Source organism: Gadus macrocephalus, chromosome 6 (genome assembly GCF_031168955.1).
Source record: "Gadus macrocephalus chromosome 6, ASM3116895v1".
Taxonomy (NCBI): domain Eukaryota; kingdom Metazoa; phylum Chordata; class Actinopteri; order Gadiformes; family Gadidae; genus Gadus; species Gadus macrocephalus.
The window spans coordinates 5,042,882-5,065,354 of NC_082387.1; the positions used below are offsets into that span (position 1 = coordinate 5,042,882).

The following is a 22,473-nucleotide window of genomic DNA, read 5'->3' on the forward strand; positions in this document are numbered from 1 at the left end:
ATTTGCATGTTTCATTGTACTTTAATTCAATTCAATTTTATTTGTATAGCCCTTAATCACCATTACAATACAACTTTATTAATCCCACTAGGGGCAATTAGTTTGAGCAGCTTGTATACAGACACAGTAACAATCAAACAACAAATACACACACACAACTACGGAGCATTTAGTAGTCGAATTGCAGAGGGGATGAACGACTTGGAATGGCGGTTTGTTCTGCAAGCAGGTAAAGCGTAGCGACGCCCTGATGGCAACACAGAGAATTCACTTTTAAGAACATGACCAGAAGAAGCCAAAATACATGCTGCTTTCTTAATGATTTGCCGATTGCAAAAATAACTCGAGTCCCTTTGTTTAACTCTGGTGATCTTAGAACAGATGTTGACAATACTGTTCAGGCTGTTTCTGTGAGGCTGTGAAACCAGCAGATAAAAGAAAAGCTCATACTCTCAATAAAAGATTGATAAAAACGACAGAGGATGACAGGACTTAAAGAAAAGGAATTTAGTTTGCGGAGAAGGTGAATTCACTGTTGCCCTCGCTTCACAATAGCCTCAGTGTTTACATCAAACTTAAGGTGATCATCGAAAATAGTACCCAGATATTTATAAGATGTAACTATTTCCACACTTTCCTTATGTATGATACACTCTTTGGCTGTATTTCTGTTCCGTCTAAAATCAATGATCAATTCCTTGGTTTTAGATACATTTAAGTCCAAGAAGTTATCACACCAAGAAATAAAATCAGTGAGAGCATTCCCGTGGTCTGATTCTGAGCCTTGGAGAAGGGACAATAACGGTGTCGTCAGAAAATTTGACCAAATAGCTGCTGCCCTCCTCCTGCATCCGTTAGTATACATAATAAAGAGTAAGGGCGAAAGGACACACCCTTCTGGCGAGCCTGTGGACATAATTAGAGAATCGGAGAAACTGCCATTTACAGACACTCTCTGCACTCTGTCAGTCAAGAAGTCCAAAATCCATAATACAATCTGATGAGCTAATTTAAAATCACATGGCAAACTTTCTATTAAAAGATGCGGCTGCATCGTGTTGAATGCCGATGAAAAGTCTGCGAACAAGAGCCTGACATGGGCTTGCGGCTTTTCTATATGTTTGTACAAGTTATTGAGTATTAAAAGCTTTGCGTCCTCAACACCTTTCCCTGACTGGTAAGCAAATTGAAGTGGATCAAGTTTTTTATCCACAATAGATAAAACAAGGTTTACAGTCTCAAAGGGCTTAACAGGCCAAATATTGATGACACCCCCCTTTACCCATGCCCCCACACGGGCAAGAAAAAACTCCCTTGAAATCAGCAAGGAAGAAATCTTCAGAAGAAACGCATAGTAGGGGATCCCTTCTTCCAGGGATGGTCAGGAGTGCAATGGGTGCCACAATTGACATACAGGTAAATACATGCACATCATATTAAAATGGTGATGGGGTTCTGGCCGGTTATCCATGAGGAGAGTCCAGGCATCCAGTCCAGTACCCGCAACACGCTAGAACAGACAGAATAGTGAACAATTTCTACTACTGTAATACTGAACTCAGTACTTAATAATTCCAAAACAGGCAGCCACTCAAACGTGATATAATTTACTTGGTCAACTGGGATGTTTGTGTAAATCTGAACTAAGCTCTATTGTAGAGCTGGTCATACAGTCTCTTGACTTTGTTGGTCATGCCTTTCGGGTCCAGCTCCATGAGGACTTTCTGGATATATTCAAATGTCAGTTTCGAAGTTTTGGGATAATCCAGATTGAGAGCATGAACCTGTTGTCCCTCAAGTATGATGCCAATGTCTTGAGGTAAGGCTTGTGCATCTCTGATGACAAAGACTGCCATGGTTTCCTGCTGAAGAACCATTTCAGCTTCTTCCTTCTCCGACACCTGGAAAATAATTTAGAAAAAAATATTTTAAAATCTGGTATTGATTCAGCCTTGGTTTACCACTACAGTTTTGCACATTTACCAGCATATGTAACTCTGATTTAAGTTGCAAGGAAATGCATCTTTACATGATTAAAGATATAATTGCGAATTAAGCTCTGTCATATCTTGGATGTCATGAAAGGCCATTATTGGCCATAGGTGGAACGAAGAAGTCAGTAATCTTGACCTCTTAAATAGCCATCCAACTAACTTTTTTACTCGGATGAATTAAGTTAAATAAATAATTCTGGTGTGAGCAGAAATAAGGTCACATTTTGCTATGAATGTTGTTTCCACTACTTTTGATTCTTGGGATCTCTACATGCATGGACTATCCATCGGTGGTCCATGTATATAAATCAATGGTAGGATGAGGGTTAAACGCTGCTTGGACTGCTTATTGGTTACTCCCTGTGTGGGAGATATTTGAATTGGACTTGTTAATTCAATTAATTACTCTAACTCTGGATAAGAGCATGTCATGTTATACTATAAAATGCATCATGTGTCTTATAAAGTGTACAGCCATAGCTAGTATTTTATACCTCCTAGGTAATCTCTCCTTACCAGGAAATCTTTGAGGTCCTCCACTGCTGCTCCCATGTTAATGAGACATTTGAGTGCAATCTCCCTCTTTGTTGCGATGTCAGTATCCTGAATTAAGACAGTAAGCATAAGGGTAGGGTCGGGCATTAGGGCCAAAATATATATCACAATATACATTGTCAGTTGATATAATTACGATATGATTCAATTTGTGTGTCAACACCAGAAACAATGGCCAAGAATTCTCATGTACGTCACAGATGTATGCACTTACCTCTTGTACTGTTGGCAGCAGGTTTGTCTTCTCCCGAATTGTTCAGGTATGTGCGATGTGCGTTAGGGTTAGGGTTTCTCTTTGTTTGTGTCCGACCGTAGCAGCTGCTATGAAGTTTGAGGCTGAAAAGATGCTTCCACCTGACAGGAGTCCGATATTCTGCATAAGAGGGAGAGAAGTGAGGGACAGAGAAAAGAAAGAGATTATCTCATATTCTTAACAAACATCAGCAATTAAAATGTTTTTCATCTCAGCCTACTGTGTAGACACAAATCATCTAAATTTAAAGCAACGGTAAAGAAACTGAACAATTACATGTATTTTGAACATTGACTCCCCTTTCTGCCCCCCCCACCGAAGCCGTCCGTTTCAATGGGATTTACAAAATGCCAACCGGAAACGGAAAGGTATTGTAGTCTTTTCGCTCGGTTCTAGCCCTACTGTTGATACGGAGAACCGAGTGAAAAGACTACAACAACCTACACTTCCGTTTCAAAATGCAGATTTACAAAATGCCAAATAAAACGGGACAGAAACTGTATTTCACTATGATGCTTGATAAGGAACATCAACGAACACCACTAACCACTCTGAGTTTCACATTTCTGAAAACAAACGTTTAGGGGTGTTTTTTGTATAGCCAGCGATTGTGAAGCAGGCAGGACCAATATTCGAAATTCCGGTGTTATCCACTCTACTTCATCCTTAACAAACGAGAAAGGGGGCTCAATGTTCATAATACCGGAATTGTCCTTTAAAAACCCATGTAAAATAATCTATGTGTCAAATGTATTTACTTATGCGGTCATTTGGAACAGGTTAGACATAACTCCGACCTCACGTGGTACCTAGTGCAAACATAGCTAGCAAACACCTAGTGTAATGTTTTAAACTTCACTTATCTATAAGAGAAAGTCAGTATAGAGAAAATATATTGTATACAATTAACGGGTTGCTAAACACAGCAGCATTATTGTTGATTTAACTTACTAGAATGTATCCGTAATGGAACTTGATTCCCTCAAGTTATCCAGTCTCGATGGCTGAAATCCGGTTTGGTCCAGTAGTCAAGCGTCGTTGTGTTTAATGCACATGCGCAGGCTTGTACGTAAACTTTAAATTGTACATTTGTCCGAACAAATATTTCTTCATTGAGCTCCTGATCAAATATATTTATATTTAACAGTATTTTAGAAAGAAAACAAATTATGTTTATTTGGGTTGATTGACTAATTATTAATCAGTTGAATACACAACCTTACTATTTGTCAAAATTGATATTTCTTAATGGAGCTCCTAATTAAATATATCTATATTTAACGGTATTTCTAAATGAAAAAAAGTTATTTAAAAAAGAAAACAAAATGTTTATTCGAATTGAATTACAAAATAATAATCAGATGAAGTACGGCTTAAATTTTTTTTCTCCAGTGTATGTACAATATGCAGAATCTTTTAACTTCTACGCATTTATATAGACTGCTTGATCTATCCAGTTTGTAAAGGTGAGTAAAATGTGGCGATAAACGCCCCTTTCACGTGAACGCGCATTGAACTTAAAGACGAAAACCTGGCTTGACTAATCTAATCCTAAATGAGCTTCGTAGTACCATTTAACTCTGATCACGAGTTGCGTCTCTGTCGAGCCAGGTTTTACCAAGAAAGCCAGGGTATGTTCAGCGAGGTTCATAGTATACCCCACAGATCAAACTGCTATCTTGCATGCTTCCTACGTGAGCAACATGTGCTATTGACATCCTGTTGCCTAACTAGCAGCCCCTCCCCTAGAGCATTCCCTCTTAATTAAAGGTACAGGCACCTATGCTACACACATTAAGAACAACATTCAATGCCAGGGGCAGAACACTCCCATTAATAGGGGTGGGAATCGAGAACCGGTTCCTACTCAGAACCGGTTCCAACTAACCAATTCCATCTGAATCGTACGCCTCCAACGTTATCGATTCTTCTTAACGATTCCACACCACGTTTTCCGGTTTCCGCAAAAATTTTGCGACGACCCTGCGTGCGCCGACAATCTTCAAACAACAAGGCAGCATCGTGGAGAGTAGGAAGCGATCGCAAGTCTGGCTCCATTTCACCAAACGCAATAAAAATTCTGCCGTATGTAATCAGTGCAATGCTATAATTTCGTGTAAGGGTGCAAACACCAGCAACACGCTAAAGCATTTGTCTACCAAGCATGGAATTAAGTCCCAAGAATGCCATGTGTTCAAAAGCCTGCATACGAGTCAAACAAGCTCCACTGTTTCCTCCGTTGACAACGGTAACGTTCACATTACATATCCTGCATTAGCAGCCCACTGTCGCCTTGCAACTGCAGTTTTTATAGTAGTGTCGTAGTTTTTATTAATAATGCCGACCTATACAAATTTCATGCATTTTAGATGATCGCTCTCAGGCAGCTGGCCCCTCGACATCGGCTCAAGTTACCCCTTTCACTCCCAGAAAAGGCAGATATGCTTATATTCTTGCATAAGAATTGTTGACGCTCAGTAAAAAAAATAAATCGAAAAGATGTTATGAAGGCATACATTTCATGCCTATTTAATTAAAGGTGATGTACGTATGTTCACTATTTTGTTTACTTTTTATAACCCTTCCTAGAAAAGTGTTAAACTTTAATTTAATGACGTTTGGTTTAAGCTTAGTTAAGCTTAGTTATTACATCTAAAATATGTATATAAAAGTTTAGTGTTAAATCATAATTTAGCATGTTCAATTGTAATGGCTTCCTATTTTTTTCATTACTTATTTATTGTCAGTCTAACTTATTTAGACTATATTTTCTTGTTCTTGTGTTATTATGTAGAAAATAAAATGGTTACTTTTGGTGCAGAAGACTGTAGAACTCTTTTACTACTCAGGAATCGGTAAGAGAATTGATAAGGAATTGGATCGATAGGCAGAATCGACAATGGCATTGATATTGATAAAAACTTATCAATTCCCACCCCTACCCATTAATGTGGAGTCTCGTAAGACTTGGGGTCTTACAAGACTCCACATTAATTAACAGAATCAGTCTTTGGAGACGGAAACAGGACAACTTCTGTAATAGGAGTCAAGAAAGTCTTCTTGGTTCCTCCTTTGACGACTTCAACTTTCCAAACCAGTCCATTTTCTCCTGGAAAGGTATTGGTTAGGATACCCATGGGCCATTCATCGCTCTTTGCCTGACTATCTTTCAAGAGAACGATGTCCCTATCTTGGAGACTAGGCTTCCTTCCTTGCCACTTTTGACGCAGCTGCAGTGTTTTGAGATATTCACGCCTCCATCTGCTCCAAAAGATGTCAGCCAGGCTTTGAACTAGTTTCCACTCTTCTTTGAAGAGTTGTGCTTCATCAAAGTGGCCTGGAGGAGGAGAAGGAGGAGTAGAGGCTGTTTTGAGGGTCAGGAGCATTGCTGGGGTCAGGATTAGAGGCGACTCCAGATCTGATGACTCTGGGATGAGTGGTCTTGCGTTTATTACTGCAGTTACCTTGGACATGAGTGTTGTGCGAACTTCATGGATCAGACATTTATTTTCTTCAAACACCGTCTTGCAGGACATTCAAAGACTACGTTGGACTAGCAGGTCGTCGACAAAGAGATCAGAGTTGTTGACGTCTTTGGAGTGGTCTTGAGGTGGGAATACATGAATGACTGCTGGTCGCTTTGATAAAACGTATGCAACCTGAGGTTACAGGCTGGAAGCATCTTCTGTGCTCGTCCAAGAACGCTGATGGCCTCTTCCTCAGAAAGACTTCATAGCATTGTCAACATAGAACTCACGTTCAATGAGCCTCCTTGTGTCACCACCATAGTCTGCTTCTTTAGCCGCTCTTCTCAAACCATACATGCCGAACTGGGGTGAGTACCAGCTTTCTTTCCCTACTTGCAAGGGTGGAGTGATCTCTGCATGTTCTCTGTGAAGCATTCTCTGCATGAACCCTAGAATGTTGGTCTTCATGTGCGGTCGTTTGCGGAGCGAAAGGAGGCGGTCATGCACTTTTCTCCTAATGTTGGGCAGCAGTTGTCTTGGCGATCGGAAAGGTAGGCAAGGCAACTTTATTTATGTAGCATTTTCTTACACAAGGCAGACTCAAATGCGCTTCACATATAAACATTGTCATACAATAAAATAAGATAATAAGCAAAAGAAAAAATTCAAAAAATAAGTAAAATAGATCAGCATTTTAGAAAGTGCAATGTATCAACAGTGTCTCTGGTACCCACGTCGGGACTCCAACCCGACCTAAAGGAACTTTGTCCTTTCTTTGGGACTCCAACCCAGATTCCAAGACTCTAACCAAGACGGAACTCGGGTCTCAAACCCTTCAAAGTTACCCACGTCAGGACTCCAAGCCGACCTAAAGGAATTTGGTCTGTTACGACCCGGCTCGTTATAAGAGCCGCAACACGTGATTGGGATGTTAAATGAAATGGAGGGGAGACCATGGACAGATTCAGGACACAATCGGGGGTTTAATCAACGGAAAGGAGTGCACATGCACACAGAACTACAACAAAGGAGATCTACACAAGGTTAACAAAAAAACACTGGCTGAAACCACTCAATCGCAGCCAGGCAACACATCGATATCAAACTCTTAATTCCCTAAGCAGCCACAAAAAGTAGGGAGTAACAACGAGGCGGACTGATCACTGCTTCACAGCCGCCCCGAACTGTGGACACACACGCTATTTATATGCAGCTGGCTTGATTGGAGACTCGTGATTGGTAGCTTCGATGGGATCCAGGAAGTAGGGAGGGGACCAATCATCGGAAGGGAATCACCCAGCTGGATTTGCATACAGAATCATTGACCTTCAAATGCACATTAGACGGCAGCCGTAACACTCCACCCCCCCCCTTAAATTACAAGCCCTTGCGGCTTGGCGTTAAGGTTTCATGCATAAACATAGACACACATCTCTAGCGCCTAGACAAAGCACCAGCGACCCCATTTTCAGATCCCTTTTTATGTTGGATGTCGAGGTTGAAGTCTTGTACCGGCCAATCAGCACCTCCAGATCACTTTGCTGTCCAGCAGTTAAATGCTGAAAACAGCTTGACAGGTTTGCAAGCATCTCCGAATTTGGAAGTCGGACCGGCTGATGTGTAGGAACGCGCAACGGTGAGTCATCTCCGTAGAGAGCACCCACAGGTTCTGTCACAATGAGAGCAGCAACTTTAATATACGACGGTTCAGCTACTAAGGCAGGAGCAGGAGGCTCCCCCTGAACAGGCAATAAGAAACTCTCAGCCTCTTTCTCCTCTTTGTCACCTGAGAGAACTGACACGAATAAACTGTCAGACAACAAAACTTCACGATCATCTGGGCTAATCTCATGGGAGCGAGCACGAGTTACAGCGCAGGCTGGAAATACATTCGGAGGTGTCTGATCTGATGATTGGTTCCCATCACGCTGGGGTTGATCTAGAACTTCCAGCGTGGGAGTTACCTTACCTCCTGCGATATCGTTCCCCATCAGGAGTACGATACCGGGGATTGGCAGTTCAGTACAAACTGCTACTGGGAAGAATCCAGTAACGAGAGTGGACTGAATATGGATGCGGTGCACTGGCCGTGGTACGCAACACATTTCAACCCCTCTAAGAACTGATTGGTAATGGCAAGCAGAGTTATCAGAAAAAGGAAGCGCTGATGCCAGAATAACAGATTGAGCGCAAGCAGTATCTCGCAAGATCCGTATGGAGTGTCTATCAGCTGCCTCACCAGACAGTGACACAAATGCATCAAATACGAATGGCTTAAAACAGTCATCAATTTTCTGATCAGATGAGTTAGTGTTCACCCCATGCTCTGCTTTAATCAGTCCTACCCCTTTTGATTGAAAGGAGCGTGAGGGCTGTTCTCTACGTTCTAGTGTCGAGCAATTTGCAATGACATGGCCAACTTGGTGGCAGTAATAACATTCCCTTTCCTCTTGCGACCCACGTGGGTTAGATAATCTAGGAGGAGGGGAGTGTGACACAGCAGAAAAAGCAAATTTATGAGTTAACACGTACTCATCAGCCAGTACAGCGGCAGCAGAAAGTACTCCTGCTTTCTGCTCATTCAGGTACACAACAATACGCTCAGTCAAACAGCGCTTAAAGTCCTCTACCAGGATCAGCTCTCTCAACGCATTGAAATCACTAACTTTACATGTTGCACACCATTTATCAAATAGCATTCCCTTCTCACGGGCAAACTCAACATAGGTCTGAGCAGAAATTTTCTTGTGACCTCGGAACTTCTGTCGGTATGCTTCGGGGACAAGTTCGTATGCTCGTAGGATAGCCATCTTAACAGTTTCATAATCTAAGCTATCTTCAACAGGGAGTGCGCCCATAGCATCCTGAGCTTTACCATGCATTTTACACTGAAGCAGAAGCGTCCATATTTCAGGTGGCCATTGTAAAGCAGCAGCTATTCTCTCAAACACTTTGAAATAGGAGTCAACTTCACTATCCCGAAATACAGGTACTAGAGCCACATGCTTACTAAGGTCAAACACCACTTTAGGTGAGCTGGTGGAGGTGGTGGAAGGTGGTGACATAGCTGAGCCTCTATGAGCACTCCGCCCTGTTTCAGAAGCCTCAAGCTTGAGCTGTCTCAGTCTCACTGCCGTCTCAGCCTGAATTTCAGCTCTTCTTATTTCCAACTTAAGCTGGAGCTGGGCTTGCATCTCCCGCTCATGAGCTTCCAGTTGCAGCCGAGCCAGACAGACTTTAAGCCGTGCCTCAGTACTGCTAGTACCGCTAGGTGGGGAAAGATCATACCTGGGCATAGTAAACGGGGTCTTCCCTCGCTCACCTGCCTGGTAGGCTTTCCCCGAGTCGGAGGGCGTCTCAGCACTTGGATCAGTCGCTGCTTCTGCTGAGGCACTGGGAAGAGACATGGACTCCAATGGCTCAGTCATAGTAATCACGCCCTGTTCCACCAATCACTCGTTCTCTAATTTCTTTTTTTAGCATGGACCTGATAATGGGAATGTTGAAGTGGATAGCTATCTCCACTAAATCATCCTTCCTACAATTACACACTTGTACAACAGTAGGATGTTCAACAAATGTATCGAAATTAAACTTTTCTGCCATGGTTCTCAGATGGTTTTCATTTAGATCCCGGACGAGCCCCCAATTGTTACGACCCGGCTCGTTATAAGAGCCGCAACACATTAGGGCTGTCACTTTTTATTCGAAGTTCGAATATTCGTTCGAAGGTGGGGTGAAAAGTTCGAATTCGAAGTGTAATTCTCCATTCGAACTGTAAAAATGCGCTATAAAAAAGAGAGTGGCGAGTGGCTTCTCCTCAATAAAGCGGCCCTCCTGGATCCCCGCTTCTCCCGGTTAGTCCACCTTTCCCCTGCACAGAAACATCTCGTGACTGAAAGCCTCTCACACGAGCTCACTGAAACGGAGACCGACACTGATCGCACACGACAGGGAGAAAAGTCCGCTGCTGCGCTGGGCGCGATGGGCAGCCTGTTTGGGGACTTATAGGCTACAGCACGGCTGACACAAGCAGCTGCAACGGTAACGGAGAGCTGCGAGACTACTTGTAATTTTCTTTCCGTAAGGAATAAAAAGAGCAGCATGCCGTGTTGGAGGTCGGCCTCACAGATTGTTCGTTTATATAGGCTGTGTGTGCCATGGACGACATGCGCTCCGCATATCGCGCTCCGAGCAGTTATTGTTAATGTGTAAAAGACAGCCGCACTTGTGTGTCGGAGCTTCCTCTTGTTGTGTTTACAAATGTGTTATCAAAGATGTGTTTTTATCCTGTGCTGTTATGAATTCAGTAGGTATACGTGAGGTATACGAGAGCAACATAAAAAATCAAGACTGTTGTCGTGTTCTATGGGGGGGGGGTCGAATGTATTCGAATGTATTCGAATTAATTATGGACATTCGAAATTCGTTCGAATTTCATTTTTGGAAAAAGTGACAGCCCTACAACACATGATTGGGATGTTAAATGAAATGGAGGGGAGACCATGGACAGATTCTGGACACAATCGGGGGTTTAATCAACGGAAAGGAGTGCACATGCACACAGAACTACAACAAAGGAGATCTACACAAGGTTAACAAAAAAACACTGGCTGAAACCACTCAATCGCAGCCAGGCAACACATCGATATCAAACTCTAATTCCCTAAGCAGCCACAAAAAGTAGGGAGTAACAACGAGGCGGACTGATCACTGCTTCACAGCCGCCCCGAACTGTGGACACACACGCTATTTATATGCAGCTGGCTTGATTGGAGACTCGTGATTGGTAGCTTCGATGGGATCCAGGAAGTAGGGAGGGGACCAATCATCGGAAGGGAATCACCCAGCTGGATTTGCATACAGAATCATTGACCTTCAAATGCACATTAGACGGCAGCCGTAACAGGTCCTTTCTCTGGGACTCCAACCCAACCTAAAGGAACTTGATCCTTTCTCTGGGACTCCAACCCAGATTCTAGGACTCTAACCCAGACAGAACTTGGGTCTCAAACCCTTATCCTTTCTCTCTGGTATCAGATAATGTATCTTACTGGTAAAATAAATAAATAAAGGCAAAGTTAAGGCATATTAGTAATAAAATAGAAAACAAAGGCAAAGTTTAAAAAGCGTTGTATTTAAGATTTAGCAGAAAGCTAAAGCAAACATAAAAGTCTTCAGTCTTGTTTTAAAGGTGGACAGAGTTGGGGCAAGTCTTGACTCCTCAGGGAGTTTATACCAGCTATTTGTTGCATAGTAACTAAATTCTGCTTTCCCATGTTTCGTGTTTACTCTGGGGATAATTAACAGATTGGTCTCAGATTATCATAGTGGTCTAGAAGGCTTATGTAGTGGACCCATATCAGTTAAATATTTTGGCCCTAAACCATGTAGGGATTTATAGGTTAGCAACATCATTTCTCTGACCTACAGGAAGCCAATCTAACGATTTAAGAATTGTTATAATATGTTCACATTTTTTGCTCTTTGTTAGAACTCTAGCTGCAGCATTCTGGACAAGTGGAAGTTTCCTTTGAGTTTTTTGGGAGACCTGTAAGGAGACCATTGCAGTAATCAAGCTTACTAGTGATAAAGGCATGAACAAGTTTTTGTAAGTCTTCAGTGGACATGAGCCCTCTAAGTCTTGCTACATTTTTAAGGTGATAAAATGCAGATTTTGTAACTGATTTGATGTGACTGTCGAAATGTAAATCAGAATCCATGATAAGCCCTAGATTTCTGGCTTTGATTTAGGTTTTCAGGGACAGAGTGAAGGTGTTTGGTTACTTTAAGCCTTTCCGTTTGACCACCAAATACAATTATCTCGGTTCTGTTAGTTGAAGGAAGGCACATCCAGTCTTTCACTTGCTCAATGCACTGGCACAGCAGATCTATGGGCCGATAATCATTTGGTGATAGCGATACATTTGCGTTTCATCAGCATAGCAATGATGATCAATATTGTTATTTTGCATGATTTGCCCTGGTGGGAGCATGTAAATGTTGAATAAAGAGGGTCCTAAGATGAACCTTGTGGGACTCCACATGTCACGTTGGTTGATTCTGATACAATTTGCCAATGGAAACAAAGTTTTGTAGGTAGGACCTGAACCAATTTTAGACTGTGCCTGAAAGCCCCATCCAGTTTTCTAACCTGTCAAAGTATTGTATGGCTCATGGTTTCTCAACGAGGGCGGTACCGCCCCTTTGGGGGGCGCTGGGAACGTGATTCATTGTTTGTTTTTTTTGGGTGAAAAAATTGCCTACCTGAAATAAATAGCAGATTTTGATTTATTGGTTTCTAACCCCTCTACCGTCTCAGCTACTTTTTACTGTCTATGCGCAGTGGAACAGTGATAATACAGCGCGGCGGTTCGGTCCTGCACACGCCCGGACTCCCGTTACATCAGCTATCGTCATGATCTCTATAGTAATGCTGATAAACATAAGCCAAGTTTGCGGGTTAACAGTTCAATAACCAACATGACACAATCAAACATGGCCGTTGGCAAGAAAAAAATATCAAATTTTATTAGCCCGTTTTCCTCCTTCGTCTTTCTGTTGTTCAGTCCCAGCTGCTCTGAGTGTAGTCTCCACGAAAAGGCCATTGCATTTCAAATACAAAATATATAGGCCTAATTAGGCCTCTGCAGGCGATCTGTTTTTGCAGTGTCAGCGTTGCCCGGGCCGTGGTGCCCGTGGTTCCCGGGCCATTCATTCATTCGTTCACGGGAGACGCGAGTGTGGTCGAGGGCCCAAGGTCACGGTGCCCGGGCCGCAGGGTGCCGGGGCACGACGGGAGTTGCGGGAGTGCCCGCACGGCGGTCACGGTGAATGAATGTTCAATCCAACCATTTCTTCCTCAACTCTTCTTTCTTGGCAAATAGATTCTCGCTCTCTCGCTCTCTCGCTCTCTGTGTGCGCGCGTGCAAGTTTAATTGGGTTCATTACAATGATGGACAGTGCTGTTAGCCGCATGTCATGAATATTCATATATTTTTTGCACCAAAACCGACTCAGAGGGCATTCATTGCTATTAGTGACCAACGCAAAATCAATGATAAACAATGCATTGACAACTTTAAGCAATATAACACGAGTGTGAGTGGGGTTGTTAGTTTATTTAAAAAAAATATATTTGGGGGTGGGGGTGGGGGGGGGGCGCCAGAGGATCAGGGTAAGGTCAGGGGGGCGTTTGCTCAAAAAAGGTTGAGAACCTGTCGAATGCAGCACTGAGATCTAGTTGCATTAGTATTGAGGTTTTGCCAGAGTCTGTGTTAAGACGGATGTCGTTTACAACTTTAATAAGGGCGGCCTCAGTGCTGTGCGGCGGTCGAAATCCTGATTGGAAGGTGTCATGGCAACCAGTTGATGCCAGGAAGTGGTTAAGTTGCTGGAGGACAACTTTCTCAAGGATTTTACTGATGAAGGGTAGATTTGATATTGGTATGTAGTTGTTACTAATAGAGGCATCTAGGCTCCGCTTTTTTAAAAGGGGTATAATAACTGCAGTTTTCTAGGCTTTTGGGGAATTGCCTGACTGGAGAGAATTGTTACCTATTTGCAATATGTCTATTGCTAGGCAGTCAAAAACATTCTTAAAGAGGTTGGTAGGTTAAGTATCAATGCAACAGGTGGATGGCTTTTAGAGTAACATTAAAGCCTGTCATCATTGCCACGTTACTTTTGCCTGAGCAGGGTGGTTGTCTAACATTATTGTTTGAAGTGGAGATATTGATGGCGCATCTGATTCCTTCAATTTTATCAGTATAAAAAGCTGCAAACTCATTGCAGTTCTGCGTAGAATGGAGAACAGGTGGAATTTGTGTTGGGGGGGGGGGTTTGGTCAGTCTGTCAACAGTTGCAAATAGTGTTTTTGCATTATTAGTATTGGTTTTAATGATATGGAGAAGAATGTTTCTCTAGCACTTTTTAAGTCTAAAGTTTTGTTTTTTGCAAGATGCGTTCAACCTTCCTGCATTCTTTTTTCTGTGCTGTTACAGAAGCAGCTTCTCTCCAGGGTGCCTTTTGCTTTCCAATAATCGTCTCAACCTTTATAAGGTGCAATGACATCTATGACTTTCAACATTTTCTAATTTAAGTTTTCTACAAGATCATCAGCAGAACATGGGTTGAGAGTTGGTAGCAAGGAGATGGCCTTTTTAAAAAGTACATTAGAATGTTCATTGATATACCGTTTTTTGACAGTATTTGTTTGTATGTCGGGAATAAAAGATGTATTAAAGAAAACACAAAAGTGGTCAGACAGTGAAGGATCCGTCACAGAGGGATCAGAAACATTGAGGCCCTTTGTGATAACCAGGTCTAGAGTGTGCCCCTTACAATGAGTAGCCTCTTTCACATGTTGAGACAGTTCAAATGTGTCCAAAAAGCTTTTTTGCACACTTTTTTGCACACAGTCTGTGGAGACGCCAAACAATAATTCTGTAAAGTCATTGAAAAAATGTGCAGTGTGTGTGTGGCCTGTAAATAATTAATTGGAGAACTCTTGGGGAGCATTTCAACACAGCACAAAGGTATTCGAATGATGGAAAATCACCAAACCCCATCTGTTTCCCCTGAAATACAATTTTAAATATAGCAATAAGCCCTCCACCTCTTTTTCCAGATCTTCATGCATCAAAAAAGTTATAGTTGCGAGTAGCTGTCTCTATCAGAACGGTTGCACTGTTATTTTGTTCCAGCCATGTTTCAGTTAAAAACATAAAATCCAGTTTAGAAGTGGTAATAAAATCATTACCTAAAAATGATTTGTTATTAAGAGACCTAACATTAAGTAAACCCATCCTGATGGTGTTGTTGATAGGCTTTAAGGTTGTTTTTGGTTTGGAGGCAATAGGTATGAGATTTGTGAGGTTAGCAGTGTGTCTAAGTGGTTACAGCAGGAATGCAAAAGTTGCCATGTTTTAACGTAGGCAACCTTGGGTTCAGCAGATTATGCAAAACTTCCTTTATACTGTGTCCACGGCTGAACCCTTTTTTTGTCTCAGTAATACTCAGGACTACTATCAGTACAGGGGGAGGGCTGGGGCTCCCTCCGCTTGGGTGTTATCAGCCTGTGGGCACGAGGTGGCGATGCCATCATTGACACAGATGCAAGTTTGATGCCAACGTATTCCAGTTTCTTAAATTCAGCTGGAAAATCACAAGGGGAGCAAACAGTGGAGCTGGAGTTGTTGTTGTGGCTATGGAAGAGATGAGGCTGGAGGTCATCGTTGCTGGGGGAGTGCAGAGGAGGGGGGTGGCCATTCCTCGCCAAGCCAGCATCAGCGATGGGGGAAGGCATGGTGTCGATGGTGTCGGGCGGGCTGTTGTCTCTCTTCACGGTCTGTGTTCTGTCTGCTATCTGTGTGTCAGATAGTGGCAGAGTAGATGTGTGGGGTTGGCTGTAGTCTCGCCTCTTCTCAACCTGGGCTCTTACAGTGGCCTGTGTGTCAGACCATGGCAGGGTAGATGTGTGGGAAAGCGAGAAGAAGATCTGCTCTGAAAAGATATTTGCAACCCCAAAACAAGTTGAAATTGTCAATAAAGCACCTTCCTCTTTCATTGCAGACTCTGGAAAGCCATGTATTCATTGCAAGTAGACGACTGAATCTGTTTATTTCCCTGTCAACTGCTGGTGTGGGTCCACTGATGAATGACTTAACGTGTATTTTGTCCAATGTGTCCAATAGATCAGTGCAATCCCTCTTCAGAAGTTCTGACTGTTCTCTTCAAATATCATTAAGTCCTGCATGCATAATTGTGGCTGGTTTCACTAACCATCATGTCTGTTTTGATCTTCTTACCGGTTACATCCTTTATGGTTGAGTCTCCTACAATCAGAGTATCTGGTTCATCTGCCTTCTGTGAGATCGGCCCTTGTTGGCTTGAGGTGATGGTGGCAGACGCATGCCCAGCTCGCCTCTGTGGCGACTGGTACTTTTTCCATCTCTGTCTGCACCGTGTGTCCGGACACGTCTCGGGGATGCATGGGTGGCCGACGCATGCACAGCTCGCCTCTCTGGCGACGGGTTCATGGTCGGTCTCTGTCCGCACCGTTTGTCCGAACGCGGCTCAGGGGTGCATGGGTGGCAGGCGCGTTCGTGGACTCTTGAAGTGGCAGGAACCGGTTCTTCAGCGCTAATCCATATTTGTCTGAGTTAGCTCAGCAAACTCACCCATCGGCACTGTATCCTGGAGGAGTCCTTTGCATTTTTCTAATGCTGCTAGGCTCGTTACAAATAAAGTCACGGTCTGTCGCAGTTTGGTGCAGTCTGTGCATTTTCAAGTCTCCGTGCCTGAGATATCCGAGTACAGAGGCATGTTGGCGATAGAAAAGTCCAAGGCTTTTGCTGCAGTCTGATCCGGGAGTCATAAAAAAGTGTAATGTTGAATCGAGCGATGGAGGTCGACGGAAACAAACTATATATTAAGTATTATCATAAAATATAATAAAATAAAGTAGATCTGAACGATAAATTAAGTTGTTTTTCCACTGCCTAGTGGAGCTTCGGGAAACATGACCTCTCTCTCTGCTGCCTCTCATCGCCACCAGGTAACGGTCCGACACAGCTTTTGGAGCTGCCTTGGTGGAACTCGGTATCCATGATGTGAAGGAACTCTAGATCCTCCATGGAAGGTGCAAGTCTGTGATCATCGGCAGTATGCGTGAAGATGGATTTGCCTAAGCCGTCTTTGGCGAACTTTGCTGAGCTGATGTGAAGGTAGATATTGGATGGTTTAATATGTTGGTGCTTGACTGAAGACCTCTTTCACTTTGATCTGGTTGTTGCTGTAGATGGGTAGCACAACCGTTCTCTAGGATGGATGTTTTATAGCTGTTCACCGGTGGTGGTCTGTGTGCGCCTCCAAGACAAACATCGCCGATGACGACCCGCCCTAGGTCCAACCCATTTGTTCTTGGTCAAAGGGTGCATTGCCTGGGACATTAATCTGATCCCTGACCTTGTGTAAACTCAGGATGTCTCTACCCAGAAGGAGAAGTACCTAAGCATCGGGATCGAGAGGTGGTATTTCATCGGCAATGCATTTCAGGTGAGTATGGTGGCATGCTGCGCCCGGGGAGGGTATCTCGGATCTATTTTCAAGAACTTGGTTGCGTTCGATAAACGTAGCTAGAGGAAAGCTTCGTTTCTTGGACACTTACTCAATAGTGTAACCATAAGCTCTGCTCCCCGCTGTCTCTTTAAGCCCTGAACATGTCTTGAGGGTGTATACGTAGTAGCACCCAGAGATCTTAAAGGCATCGTAGAACTCTGACCGTGCAAGTGAGCGGTTACTTTGCTCATCAAGTATTGCGGTCATTCTCTTGGACTCCTGTCTGGGTCCAGTGAGGTACACGGTTCTCACAATTAATCCTTTGCCACACACTTTTGTGCACCTCGAAGTGACCACCTGAGCCTCTGCTTTGTCCTCCTCGCTATGCTCTGAATCGGGAGGGGACGACTTGGACTTCCATGTTGCTGGTTTGTTACCCTCTTTACTCAGGCTTGTCCACTGAAGAGACTTGGGACTTGTGCACGTATACAGGCGCCTTCATAGGCCTCTCCCAGTAGTAATTTCTCCCTGTTGGAGCTTGTGTGAAGAGGTTAAAGCTTGGGTCTATACAAGCTTTTGCTTCTTTGTGAATGAAGTCTACAAACACAGAGAAAGGATGGAAACTGACTAAGTGGTCACGTTTGTATCATGATCCAATGTAGATCCACTTTTCCTGAATGTTGTGTGGAAGTTTCTTGACTGTTTGACTCTTATGAAAGGCCGGTGAAGTAGCTATTTAGCTGCTTCCAGATCAGACAACAGATCTGCTAGATCTCCAAGTCTCCTTGGGTCCTTTCTTATGATTTTGGGGAAGCTTTCCAGTTTACCAAAGAAGGCCTGTTCGACGACCCCGGTGAGCAATATAGCACGTCGAGCCGCTCCCATCTCATGGACAATCCAGTGGGAGGATGTCTGATATTGACTGATTTATTTATTTGAAGCTTTCTGCAGACTCTCTTCCAAGATAATTGGTACGAAGGTCGAGCTGTTCTCCGTCAGACAGGTCCAGGTGGTCAATAGCACTATGGAACAACGTTTTCCATGCCCAGTAGGTCATCGGGTGTTCATCATATACATTAAGTTCCAATTTCACGAGGCGGCTGCGGGCCAGATATTGAGCGAGGTCGTTGGAGGTTTGGGAGTGGTCACATCTATCTCAACAGGGTGCTCCAGTGACTGAAATACAGGGGATGGCAAATGCTTATGTAACACTTGTGTTGCTTAGAACTAGAAAATGATGCTACTGGGCCAGTCATAGGTTTGTGGGGAGTGCTGAAATCAAACATAGAAATTAAAGACTGGAGGAAGGGTTTATAATAATAAATCTGGCAGTTTGCTTAAATAAGAAACTATTAAATATTAAATAGATCAATAAATAGATAGGAAAATTAAATTAAATAAATAAATATTTGCAATAAAAAATCTACAATAAATATTCTATAAACCCTTTTAAGAATCCCTTTTCCTTTTGAATGTGTTCAGGTGTTAAATACTGCTAAATATTAAATATATAACATATTAAATTAATGTTCTATTGCATAGAGTTTTTACAACTATATGTGTTCTTCTAAATAAATATTAAATATGTTATATAAATATTAAATATATTTAATTAAATATTAAATATGTTATATAAATATTAAATATATTTAATTAAGTAAAATACAATCAAAATGTGTATACAATCAACTGCATACAAATGTGTACACAAACAACAACAATCTAATATCTATCAACTGTGTATTCAAATGGGTATACAAACAACAATATAATATCTATCAAGCAATATTTCAATGTTCAATTGTTCAATGTTCGTGGTTCAATGTCCAATGGTCAAACCGTATTGATAAATCGGCTTCTTTGGATTCCTTTGGGTAGGCTCATCGGGTCATTGGATAAGTTCGCCATCAAAGTTCGGTTCAAGTGAAGTCCTATGTTTGTGTGCGCTGTCCCGCGGCAACACGGACGTGGTTCTAGGATCTTTTCAGGGTTTCAAAAAAACTGACCTGCACATCAGGCCATGCATAAAAAAAATAGCACAGTTCACCGATCACTGATAGAAATTCTCTGTCGCTTTTTGGCTATGGCGGAGGAATGCTATTTCTCTCGCTGCAGACTGTATTACCATGGTAACGTAAAACTAACTGACAACAGACACTCGACCATATAATAATTCACAAACGTAAAACAAGACCAAAAAACGTTTCCCTTTCTAACCTAAAACATATATAACATAAAGTCATACATAAAACAACGTAAATATATTCCAAACTGAGTTGACTTAGTTGTGACGGTTTATATCACTGTAACATCATTCAACCCGGTGTACGGGTACTCATAAATTATGCCAAAACTCAACGAAACAGTCTTTGGCACTCGTTTTGTCGATAGACGCGAGGCTGTTGTGTAAACACTCTCGACTTGAGATTGAAAACGACCAATAATAATATAATATAAATTATACAGTTTAGTTTTAGTTTTACTATCAGTGCCTCTGATTTTGTATCTGAATCATTTAACGGTTCTTCAAGCTTGTGTCTGCTACAGAAAGGCGTCTTAAAAGGGCAGTGACGTTATTAAAGGGATGTTTGAAAAAACCTTTTCTAGATATTTTATATATTAAATTGTAGATGTATTTATTATAATATTATCTATTTTTATGTATTACTATTTAATATATAATTAAGACTCAATTTGAGCTATGGGTTACACTTATTTAGGCTATGATGTGGCAATGCTTTATAATGATAAGGGACTGCTTTAATCTGTGCTTGTTCCACCTTTAATGGTTCCATGACATGCTACCAGGTGTTGTGTGATTAGCCGTTACAAGCCGTTTTGGAAATCTGCACCTTATGACATCACAGGTGGGCGTGTCCACCTAGATGTATGCTGGATAGATCAGTCTACCAGCCTACCCAGTGGACTTTAGAAAACGTTGCTCATCTATCCGTCGCACATCTAGGTAGACATGCCCAACGGCTATTCAAACCACACCTGGTGGCATGTCATGGGACCTTTAATTCAATTTCCCTTTTTGAATGTGCCGCTCTAGCTTGCGCTGCTTCAGCTTTGGCCTGGCCATGGCCACTGCCATAGCCGCTTTGCACAATTTAACTCTGTAGGATGGGGGCCTGCCCGTAATTCCGACACCTCATTGTTCCGACGGTTCAATGTTCCGAAAATGGAACCCATTGGTCCGAAGGTCTGTTTGCCTGACTTTTCAAAAAGGAGGCGCATTAGGCCGACGGTTCAATATGCCGAATAGGCCTACATATAAAGAGTTTTATACCTCGCTCGCGCTCTCGCTCTCTCTCGCTCTCTCTCAGGGTGCACTCAAACTAGGCCATCTGGCCGTGGCTGTTGGCCGTTTTCACACCTAACCGTGCTCAAATGGCCCCATTGTTCTCTGGCCTGCACTCACACTAGGCCATCTGGCCGTGGCCGTTGGCCGTCGCAACTGTGGCCTGGCCACGGTAGGCTCTTAGGTACATACGTCATCACGTCGAAAGTAACACGTCGTCACCAAGCGTCCGCTGCATGGACCACAATAAAGTCTGCCGCCAGTCAGAGTGCTTATGTGGATTTATGTTTACCGTTTAATGGGAAAGAAGGCTCGTCGCCTTTATTATGTCCGTGGTCGTCGCATGGACTATACGTCATCCAGCTCAGGTTGCGTAGCCGTGCGTGTGCCGGCTCATTAGCATCTGTACCGTAGCGGCCCGTACCGTAGCAGCACACCTCTCCCAAGTGGCCAAATTGGCCTGGCCTGGCCAGACTGGCCACATTCACACTGGCAGATTTGAGCATGGTTAGGTGTGAAAACGGCCACGGCCAGATGGCCTAGTGTGAGTGCACCCTCACTCTCTCTGCAAAATACAACATAGGCCTACATATCACGTTCACGATGAATATTGGAGAGCAAAGTGACAACGCTTCACTTCATTTCGACAGGGTGTTTCAGCCCCATGGACAGAGAGCGTAGGTCTAATTCTCAACACACACACACACACACACACACACACACACGACTAAGTACACGGTATGAGGTATAAGTTTGACTAAATCAATACCAGCGAAATTATTTAGGCTAAAAGCCACTGTAAACACAGTAAACAACATATATAGGCCCACACACAGCTACTCAAGATAAAAATTGTATTTGTTTTTCACTCACCGTTTGACTTCTTTACAGATAAAGTATAACGTGCGCTTCATAAATTCACCTCTTGTGACCGTTCAAGCCCACAGCAACAGTCTGGCTTGGTGAAGTGCACTGCTGGAACTTAGCCTATCGTCTTTTTATTTTTGGTTTCATCATCACACATGTGGAATTGCGCCTTGGCCTATTCGGCATATTGAAGCGTCGGCCTAAAGCGCCTCCTTTTTGAAAAGTCAGACAAACTGACCTTCGGACCAATGGGTTCCGTTTTCGGACCAATGGGAACCGTCGGCATAGTGGCATGTCGATCTAATGGGAAATATTTCGGACCATTGAGACGTCGGAACAATGAGGCGTCGGAATTACGGCATGGCATCGTTGAACTGCATCGTTTTTGAAGAGCTGATCAAACTGCTAATCTTGCATGCTTCCTACGTGAACATGTGCTTTTGACTTCCTGTCACCTAACTAGCAGCCTCTCCCCTAGAGCATTCCCTCAATTAAAGGTACAGGCACCTATGCTACACACATTAAGAACAATATACACTTTCAATGCCAGGGGCAGAACAACCATATTTTTGTTTTAGTATTGGCACACTGCGCACTCAAGATAATGTATAACCCTACTTTTGAATGTTCAGCAAAAACAGATGTTCAATGAAATGAATACTGTTTACAGAATGACCAATTTCAGTCAAGGTGGAGGAACAGCAGAAATGAGGTCCCAACATGTTTGTCCTTAATGATTCAGGGCTTGAGCCCGGAACGATCGTCATCACCAAGCAGTCTGTGGACGCCACCTTTCTACCCAAGTTTGAGCAGGTGATCCTTGGGAAGAATGTCGTACGCAGCACTGACCTGGACACAGAGCTGGCTGAGCAGCTGCTGCAGTGCAGTAACAGGCTCAACCAGTTCAAATCAGTTATTGCCAACACCATGTGCACCATGGACTTCTATGAAGGTAGTCCACAGGTCCTACTA

General features: G+C 43.0%; 1 protein-coding gene and 2 long non-coding RNA genes across 4 annotated transcripts in view; 2 read left to right on the forward strand and 1 right to left on the reverse strand.

Annotated features, from left to right (window-relative positions):
* upp1 (uridine phosphorylase 1) overlaps positions 1 to 22,473 on the forward strand; it is a 32,212-nt gene that overhangs the window by 9,073 nt on the left and 666 nt on the right. For both annotated transcript variants that reach the window (XM_060053022.1, XM_060053021.1), the window contains exon 6: positions 22,244 to 22,453. In XM_060053022.1, coding sequence (XP_059909005.1) covers positions 22,244 to 22,453 — 210 coding nt within the window. The remainder of the gene's footprint in view (positions 1 to 22,243; positions 22,454 to 22,473) is intronic.
* Positions 1,780 to 22,244, reverse strand: LOC132458767 (uncharacterized). Its single transcript, XR_009525943.1, has 3 exons — positions 21,508 to 22,244; positions 2,511 to 2,597; positions 1,780 to 1,901 (listed from the first exon to the last, which is right to left on the reverse strand). It is a non-coding gene; the product is annotated as an uncharacterized LOC132458767 (long non-coding RNA).
* On the forward strand, positions 16,146 to 18,949 carry LOC132458775 (uncharacterized). The gene is made up of 2 exons (XR_009525951.1): positions 16,146 to 16,996; positions 17,253 to 18,949. It is a non-coding gene; the product is annotated as an uncharacterized LOC132458775 (long non-coding RNA).